This window comes from Miscanthus floridulus, chromosome 13, assembly GCF_019320115.1.
Source record: "Miscanthus floridulus cultivar M001 chromosome 13, ASM1932011v1, whole genome shotgun sequence".
NCBI classification, from domain to species: Eukaryota; Viridiplantae; Streptophyta; class Magnoliopsida; order Poales; family Poaceae; genus Miscanthus; species Miscanthus floridulus.
The window spans coordinates 49335304-49344658 of record NC_089592.1 but is presented as its reverse complement, the minus strand read 5'-3'; the positions used below and the strand labels follow the sequence as shown (position 1 = coordinate 49344658).

General features: G+C 45.2%; 1 protein-coding gene across 1 annotated transcript; it reads left to right on the top strand.

Annotated features, from left to right (window-relative positions):
- The first annotated feature begins 3966 nt into the window (after positions 1-3966).
- On the top strand, positions 3967-8485 carry LOC136500598 (uncharacterized protein OsI_027940-like). Its single transcript, XM_066495988.1, has 6 exons — positions 3967-4124; positions 6143-6323; positions 6429-6579; positions 7098-7132; positions 7216-7393; positions 8159-8485. Exons 1-6 carry the CDS (start codon positions 4120-4122, stop codon positions 8263-8265), a joined length of 657 nt encoding a protein of 218 aa, XP_066352085.1. The 5' UTR covers positions 3967-4119; the 3' UTR covers positions 8266-8485.
- The last annotated feature ends 870 nt before the right edge of the window (positions 8486-9355 follow it).

Genomic DNA, 9355 nt, shown 5'->3' with positions numbered 1-9355 from the left:
GCATGAGCATGATGGGAAGATAGTTTGCCATGACACTAGTGTCTCCTCCGGTGGCACAGACAGCAGTGGCGTAAGCCTGTAGCCACTATGTCGGGTTCATCCATCCTTCGTAGGGCTTTACCCGGTGATTTTGAAACCACGGGGCCACTAAAGTGTTTGGAGCACCCTTGTCAATGCTGGGGGCCCCTTGGGATTGTCAGCGCCGTCGTCTGCAGCGTTGCCATCAGCGAGCGGCTCGAGAGCTGAGTTCGGGTTATTGTACTCCTAGCGGCGGTGTACTTCGTCTTCATGGCGACCGAAGCAGCATTCGTTGATGTGTCGTCGTGCATCTCAGAGATTGTTGAGGTGCACTCGGACGTCCTGGTCGACCTCCTGGTCGGGTTGGCGGTGATGTTCAATGCGCTTGCACCTAGCTCCACCCTGTAGGGGTTGCCTATCGTCGTGGCGCTGGTCGGTGAAGTGACTTGGGTGGTGATCGGATGTTGTGGCGACTGATCGGCGAATCGAGGTTGTGGAGTAGGAAGGTCTCTGATCCTGGCGAATCTCATTGACCTGACAATGCACTGTTTTGAACATTGCGGCGACCCTGGCGACCTTCGGTGTCTGCTAGAGCCGAGCGAGCTCATTGGCGGCCATGGCCAAGTTGGCGCTTGGAGTCTTGTAGACGTTGTGGCCATCAACGTGGAGAAACTCGTCATCTAGGTTGCGCTGGAGTGGCCTTCCTTGCGAGTCAAGCTGTTGCTCGGCCATCGCAAGGGAAATCTCATTTGCTTGGCGTTGTGCACGGTTGACGTTCCGGTTCTCACAAGCGGCGCGTTCCTCCTCGGTTTCACCATTCCAAGGGGGCCTGTCGACGCTGCCGTTGAAGATTGTGCTACCACAGAACGGAGGGAGAGGAAGTTGCTCGGTGAAGGTTTTGGCGAGGGTTTCCATAGAGCCCTGGGACTCAGAGCCCGGATTCTCCTCCGAGATGGTCTGGAGGGACGCTCTGGAGCGTCGGACGACGTGGAGCATGTTGACAGCCGACGGAGGCTGGTCGGTGATCTAGTCAGCGAGAGGATGGACGTCTCCCACCTGGTCGATGAATTTGCCTCTTAGGGCGTCTTGGAAGGTGGCAGCGACGTTGGTGAGCCCAAAGGCCAGAGCTGCAACTTCTAGAGTTTTCTGAGCTGCCTCTGGCAGATCTGGATCAGAGGGTGGTCGGTGCTAGGCCAGAGTGTCCAGAGCTAATTCGGTGATGGAGAGGCAATCGGTGAGCTTCTGACCAATCTGATCGATTGATGCGATCAGATCATCGTTGTTGATCTGTCTCCTCTAGTAGCGAGGAAGCGGGTGGTGAGTTGTTGATGAGGGCGACCTCAGAGGCGGTTCTGAGATCAGATCTACAGTCACAGGTGCGGGGGTGATCGGCGTAGAATCGATCTGCACTGGCTCGAGGAGCTCTTCGACTCCGTCAGCGTTGATGATCCACGAGATTGATCTGACCATGAAGATCTGGTCGGGTTGCGGGAGGGATGTAAGGCCTGCAAAAAAGTCATCTTGTTCGATAAGGAAACAGCACACAAGCCCCTACCTAGCGCGCTAACTATCTACAAAATATCATCGGCAGTTCTCCGAGGGGTATCCCACGAAGGTAGATTGATCGGTAGAGAAGCATGAGATCAAGAACAAGAAGGCAACAGAGACAGCCGAGTTAGACAGGTTCAGGCCATCAGTATGACATAATACCCTACTCTTGTGGTTTGTTGGTTTGTATTAGCTATCGTATGATATTACGTGAGTTTGGAGGGGGTCCCTGCCCTCCTTATATAGTCCGGGGAGCAGGGTTACAAGTTGGTTAGATCTAAGAGATAACCGGAAAGTAATAACTGACTACAAGAATCTTGGGATCATACATATCCTAACAGATCTCGTAGTATCTTCAGAATATCTTCCAGATGTCTTGCGGGAGGCGTCGAGCAGAGTCGTGCCCCGCAAGGCTTTGTCCTGTGGGCTGGGCCGCCCCTGAGGGCACAGCCCATTTGGTCTGCTGTGGGTATCCAAGGTCGTACCCCCCATAGGCCCCCTTCATGGGACGCCCTGCTTTCTCTTTTATACGCTAAGAGAAAGCATGGGTTACAGCAGAGGAAAAGAGAAGAACGAGAGAGAAGAAGTCCTTCAGGATCGCCGAGTCCTTCTTATCCTTCATTTAGGTCCCGCCGACCCTATAGATGTCAACAGGGATAGCTCCGCATCGTGGCCCTGTCTGTTACTGGCACCATGCGCAGGCGTCATCTGCGGGTCATGGCGTTCCATTCCGTCACAGTGGACGTCGTGGTGAGCTGACACGCCTGTCAGCATTCGTACGGAGGTTAGGCAGAACAACACTGGTACGCCCAACAATGTTCTTGATGTGAATCCTCAGGTCGGGCGAGACGGAGAACAAACCCTAGAGTCGGGCAAGACGGAGCCCGCGACCTTGGGGTCGGGCGGGGCGGAGCCTGTGGTCTCGTGGTCGGACGAGGCAGAGCTCGCCCCAAGGGGTTGAGCGAGGCGGAGCACAAACCCAAGGGTCGAGCGAGGCGGAGCTTGCGGCCTTAGGGTCGGGTGGAGCTATAGTCGCGCTTTTGACTGCTCGAATGAATCAATGTTGATGGTCATTAGCTCCTCCTCTTCGGGTACCTAGTATTGGTCCCGACAATTGGCTAGGGGTATATACGTGTATTTTATGGAGTACGAGTGACATGCGTGCATATAGACGTGCAGTAGCAACGTGTGTCATGTGTGCATGTATCATGTATACAACGACGTTCTATAACCAAATAAATAAAATGGAATAAAAAGCATGACATAGAGCAAGAACATCTCTAAGAGTCACTCTAAATTATGTCGCCAATATATTCATTTGGCTATTTATTCTATAAGAACCTATTGTTATATTAATGTTACTTTTCTGTCATTTTCTTAGAATTATTTGAATCTCTTATGGTCTCTTAAATTTGAAACTAGGCCAAATATGAAATGAAGAATGTAGATCAAAACAAAATCCTTGCAAACTGCAGTGTGAATCACCGTGCAACCAGCCATGCAAATTGAAAAAAAGGTTTCCTCATTAGCAATGTTACATTGCTTAACCATCGAGACATGCATGAGAAATTCAAAATAAAATTATAATTCAAGCTTTGTTTGCACATTAACATGTGTCATGTGGTTTAAATTTATAGCAGCATTTCTTCTTCATGGGACATCACGACGATGACGTGTGTAGACTCGTTGGACCATCTGGCGTGTGACTTCTCAGACTGAATCGACTTATGCGATTTGGCCGACAACATCCGGACAGGTGCAGCTGCATCCTCGTTCGTCATCACCGTCGTAGATATGTGCACGTTGCGGGAGCACAAGATCAACCAGGAAGGCAATATGGATAGGCTCGGGATGCTGACCTTCTGCGTTTTCTAAAATTATTCTCTATATTAAGGTGCCTAGCTCATAGTAGAAATATAAAGCATGACTTTAGGAAAAATGTGAATTTGGCTTCATTTTTTTTTGAGTTAAAACAAAATCTCTATGATTTCTAATATTAAATCATATTTAGTATTTAAAACGCATATGCATTTAAAAGTATTTAGAATTTTTTTGAAAATTATGTCTTCATTTATTTATAAAGTCTATTTGACCTCTTTGAACTATCACGAATCTGATTTGGATTTACCCTCCCCGCGGTTAACGTGACTCCATTTAGAACAACTGACATGACATCACATTTGTTAAAACCCTTTTCAAATCACTCAAAGAGATAAAATTGGATGATTTCGAGAGTTTTAAGGAATCTAAAAGTCCGGTTTTACTGAACTCACGTGTAATAGTTAAATAAAAGAAGGTCTATTAGGTCAAATAGACGTTTTCCTTTTATATAAACAGCCACAGGACTAACTAGGCCCATTTATACCTACGACGAAATCCCAGCCCATTTCGGCCTGCTACTGCGCTCCGTGCGCTCCCACCGCCTACTTGACTCGTCCCAAACTTCCATCTCTCCTCTGCTCTCCCAGCCTCCCAACACCGAAAACCTCACAAAACCCTCGCTCCCCACCACCCGCCGCCGCCCACGCCGCCGCCTGTACCAGCCGCGTCAAGATGAGGTGAGCCAAAATCCGCCGGGTGCTCTCGATCCAGCATCTACTCTTCTCTCTAGATTCGGCGGTCTCGCTCCGCGGGTCGGTGGGAACAAGATCATTCGCAGCGGCAGCCTACGGCTGCGCGGGCGGATCTTGGGGGCGGGGGTGCACATGGTCACGCTCTGCCGTGTCCATGGTTCAGCACGAGCCCTAGGGGTTTCCCGCCGAGATGTGGCTGGGCTCGATGGAACCGTTGGGTTTCCTGTTGTTTAATTCGAGTTACGATGTGCCCCTAGGGTTTGGGCGGGGCGCGTGGTTCATTTCGTGGTGCCGCGGTTTTGAATGGTTCTGTTGGTTGGCTGTGGATGGGTTGTTGGGGGCAAAGCTTTAGATGGTTATGCTGGTAACTGCAGATTATGGCTTGTTGGCCATGGTTTTGTGTGATGGTGTGGTGTCCATGTGTTCATAGTTCTGCAATTGCAGTTGCTTTTCAGTGCTGGTAATGGCTCACTAATTAACCATGCTTAGATTGATATGCACGGGCTTAAGTTTTGGCTTCTTAGTCTACAAGTCTAGTTTGTTTCAGATGTTCTAGTAATGTGCAATATGTGGGCAAATTTATGGTTTAGTTATTTGTTTCAGGACATAAAGTTGATCGACATGCCTAGAGTGGCATGGTATAATTTCTGTTGTCCCATTTGGTTTTCATAGCTAGTTTCACAATCACAGTCATGCCTAGTGTGTCATAGTTCTTTAATTGTTTTTCCATTAGAGAGTGATGGTGCCTCTCATTCCTACAAACTTCTGTTCATTTAAACTTTCCTGCATGTTCTGGTTCCAATCACCACTTCTACTCCTTCCAATCAAGTATCGTTTGGACATGGCATGCTAGCTAAAAAAAATAACTTTGATCACTGCTTCTCTAATATATTATGACATTTTCTAAAATCATAACACTGAAGTGATTTTGTCCATGAAATGTAATATGTTGCTACGTTTTGCATATTCCTTGATATTTTGGAGGCAGGTCTCAGATTGCATTTCTTATTTCTTAACACAGTTTGGCTATATTTTGACTGTTTAGCATTTGGGATTCTTTTTTGCCAATTTCTTATGTGACTAAATTATTTGGGCCGTGTTTGAACATTGAAAAGAGTACAGATTTGCTGCCTGGTACTGCTTTCCTTGAAGGTGCCTGTCAACTATCATCTAACATGCATTACCGCATGCAAACGTTCAAAATGTAATACTAATAATGTTATTTTAAACATGAAATGCCAAAATTCTGCTTTCCGATAGTGATAGTTGGTAGTTTTATTCTGTCATGCATGATTTCTGTAATGATTCTCAACTTCATTTTTGTTGAATGGTATTGATGAAAGTATGCACATGCTTGCAGCTGGGAACAATCTATGATTACTTTCTTGTTACAGGAAGTGTTAAGCTATCATGTTCTGTTTGAGTTTATGGTTATCTTTTCCTTTATAATATTTAGGCTTGGTGAGCCAACGTCAAACTTAGCTACTCATTGGAGATGAAACCCAAGAGAACTCTGTTGGGGCGTAACCCTCTTAGCGACGTGCCATATCGGAACCCGGGTATAGTGTTAAATGGGCGAGGCCTGGGTCGTCACCCTGTGACGTGCTGTGTCGTGATCTGGGCACTGGTGTCTAGTGAGCAGGATCGGGCTGTCGCATCCCCAACTTGCTTGGCACTGAAAGGCTTCGTTGTTGTTTATTCCGATCTATCTATAAACCAAATTTCATGGTAAAATATTCATTAGTTGGATAGTTTGGCTAGCCAACATTGGTACTAATGCTAATGGACAATTGGTTCTTGATTCTCTGTTTTTCTATTCTAATCACTCCTATTTGCTCTTGTGTATGATCGATAATACCCCTACACATTGGGTTTGTGTATTTGCACTAGTCCCACTTGTGGATTTATGCAAATCTTCTCATGCAAACTATTAAGGTTGTAGAGAGGTGAATTCCTGTTTATATGTTGGTTTCTTGATTGACAAGTGGCATTGTCTTCTGTAGTCGGCACCCTGAAGTGAAGTGGGCCCAGAGGATCGACAAGGTTTACATCACTGTACAGTTACCTGACGCCAAGGATGCTAAGGTCAATTTGGAACCAGATGGTGTCTTCACATTCTCTGGCAGTGCTGGTACAAACGTGTATGAATTGAAACTAGATCTGAATGACAAAGTAAACGTTGAGGTAATGCATTTTCATGTGATATAAATGTGTAAAGGTTTATTTACTTTAAATCCTTGATGTTTAAAGTTGTTCTTCCTTACCCAATGTTACTTCTTAATATAACAGGCTAGCAAAATAAGTGTGGGGGTCAGGTCCATATTCTGTATCGTAGAAAAAGCTGAGGCCAAATGGTGGAAGAAACTTGTACGAGATGATCAAAGGGCACCTCACTTTGTGAAAGTTGATTGGGACAAATGGGTTGACGAAGATGATGATGGTACGCTATGTACTTATATTCTTGGATACTATTGAAGGAAATTAACTAGGGTGATACACAAACTGATACATGCACATGACTCGATGTCAGTACGCAAAGATTTGGTTCAAGTGTTTAACACTCCCAAGTTTAATGAGCAATGACGAACCATGATCTTAGTAAACCGCAGACACAGCAAGAACCTTGTTACTTGATAAATTTACACTGTGGAGTAGTGGATTATTGCCTGTAACTGCTTCTACCTGAAAAATATGTCATGGGCAACACCTCTGCCTTAGATTATACCCAAACACCACCTCTTAGGCATAAGAACAGTGTGCCCAACTTCCCGGAGGCTGCACACTTGCCTTAGATTTCACCACATTATTTTGTATATTCGATGTACAAACTTAATAGTGCAACATTGTCATAGATATGAACTAGAAAATATTTTGTTTGACACGTTATGCAAGAAGATTGCTCATTACATTGGGCATGGGCATGTAAAAGTTCTTACATTTGTCTATTCCTTTTTTTAGGTACTGATGTGAACTTGGATGGGATGGACTTCTCGGTAAATAATTCTTTCACCAGTTTTTCTTCTAAGACTCCTTGACATTGTGGCAAATTGGTTTGATATTTTTCTTTGTTTTGTAGAATTTCGCTGGTATGGGTGGTATGGGCGGCATGGGTGATATGGCTGGTTTGGGTGGTCTCGGTGGCATGGGTGGTATGGGTGGTCTTGGTGGCATGGGTGGCATGGGCGGTCTTGGTGGCATGGGTGGCATGGGCGGTATGGGAATGGATGATTTCGAGGATGAGAGTGATGATGAAGGTTTGTATTTCTTCTGCTGTTATACCTCTCCCACTTATTAGTTTTCTTGTTTGCTTCTTTTAGCTAGAAGATAACAAAAATCACATGAAATCCAACTTATGTAATGTAGTTGACATTAAGCAAAAGGTTGAATTGCTGAAAGATTGTAAATTTCCCATCTAGTAGTGAATTATGTAGTGCTAGTCAAATGTGTACATGTGCCATACTAATCAGTTTTCAATGCATGATCAAGAAAATCCATTATCCTTTTCTACAAAGGGATTACATATTCAATATTTAATATTCTAATAAGAGGTTGCAATCAGATTTTGGAAATTATGAATTTACTGTTTGGTGTGAAATGCAGACTTGTGAAAAATGGTTTAACTAGATAATTTGAGTTTTAAAATTGAAATTTTTATCCTTGTTTCTTACGTAATTACATTGTCCAAAATGTTTGATATTAATGATTACTCCATTATATCATTATACATCTAGTGCTACATAATAAGCTTACATAAATTTAACGGCCAGAGCAATAGTGTTGGTTCTTGTTGGCTTGATGCTGAATAAACTTCACAGGAAGTTTATGGACCAAATGAAAATTTGATAATTTGTTTTCAGCTCAGTGTATACTTAGTATTGAGACCCTTAATTGTGTTTACATTTATGTGACCTGGATAACTATGCTGTAATGCTTATGCAGAGAAAAAAACAACTACATGTAGTGTTGTATCAATCTGACATCCTAACATTATCATTTTTTCCTTCTGCCCCCCTTTTTAGAAGAAGTGTCGAAACCTCAAGCTGCGGGCAAGGCTGTTGAGGGCAAGGCTGTTGAGGCCGAGAAGACGGAGTCGGCGGAAGCCAAGACTGAGGCAGCTCAGAGTTGAAGATGCTTCCGACGTGATCTAAACTAGATTGTATCCCCATGTTAATTCTGCTGAATCGGAGGACAAACCTTTACGTTGTGGCACTGGCCGGCCCCAGTGACTTGCCATGAAAATTTACGTTCCGTCTTTAACTGGGCATCCGAGTGTCGTGCTCAGCATATTATGGATGTTGTTTCCGTGATGCTTCCTGGTCGCCAATCATGTGCTGGAGTTTGGTTTACTGGATTGCTCTTCTTCTGTGTGGGTTTTGGCTTCATACTAAAATGGAAAGCTGGGGCCTCGAATGGTCTGTTCTTAGAATACTTTAGCGCATTTGTTTGGTTCCCTTAGAGCATCTGAATACAACTCCCACGGTAAGAAGTGGTAATGGGGTAGGACAATACCACATTCTGGATTATTAAGGGATATTCTTGTTTAGATCACTAATAACCTCTTCTAATATATTAGACCCACCTGTTAGATATTATCCTATTAGTTTTAGTACATCAACTATGATTTTTTTTTATAGTTGGATAAGTTTAACTTATAAAACTAAGTCAACCTACATTTTGTTACGAAAGGAGTATGTGTGTAATTGGTGTTGCTTGCTTTAGTCGTAGCCTCTATTAGACATGCAACATAACTCAAGCTAACATGAACATAGGAAACACAAGTAAATCACGTTTGGTAAATTGAGTTTCAGCACGAGAACCTCCATCCGTGTGGGCTAGGGTTTCAGCTCGCGAGAGGCGCTGTCGGTGGAAAGGAAAAAAAGAGAGAATGAACGGTGGTCATGCTGGCGGTGGCTGCCGCAGGCGGTGCTCAGGTGGCGGTGGCTGCCGCAGGAGGTGCTCCGGCGGCGGCGGCGCTAACTAGGGAAGGCGAGGGTGTGGCTGTCTTGAGTGGAGGTGGCCATGGAGGACGGCCGTGGCAGAGCAGAGAAGGAAAACGAAAGAAGGCTCCGGTGGCTTGAGCTATTTTAAGGGCGACGACGATGCGGGAGAGGCCTCCAGCTCGTGCTTTGCTACTCCACTGCAGGCAGCTGCGTGTAGGCGCATGCGAGTGCGGCACTGAAGGGCGGCGGGCGGCCACCGACGAGCAAGCGAGCAGG

Bases quoted from the DNA above. Each gene is read 5' to 3' on its own strand.
- LOC136500598 (XM_066495988.1), top strand. The intron at 6,580-7,097 runs GTACGCTATGTA...TCCTTTTTTTAG, and splicing joins GGTTGACGAAGATGATGATG to GTACTGATGTGAACTTGGAT. The intron at 7,394-8,158 runs GTTTGTATTTCT...CCCCCTTTTTAG, and splicing joins GGATGAGAGTGATGATGAAG to AAGAAGTGTCGAAACCTCAA.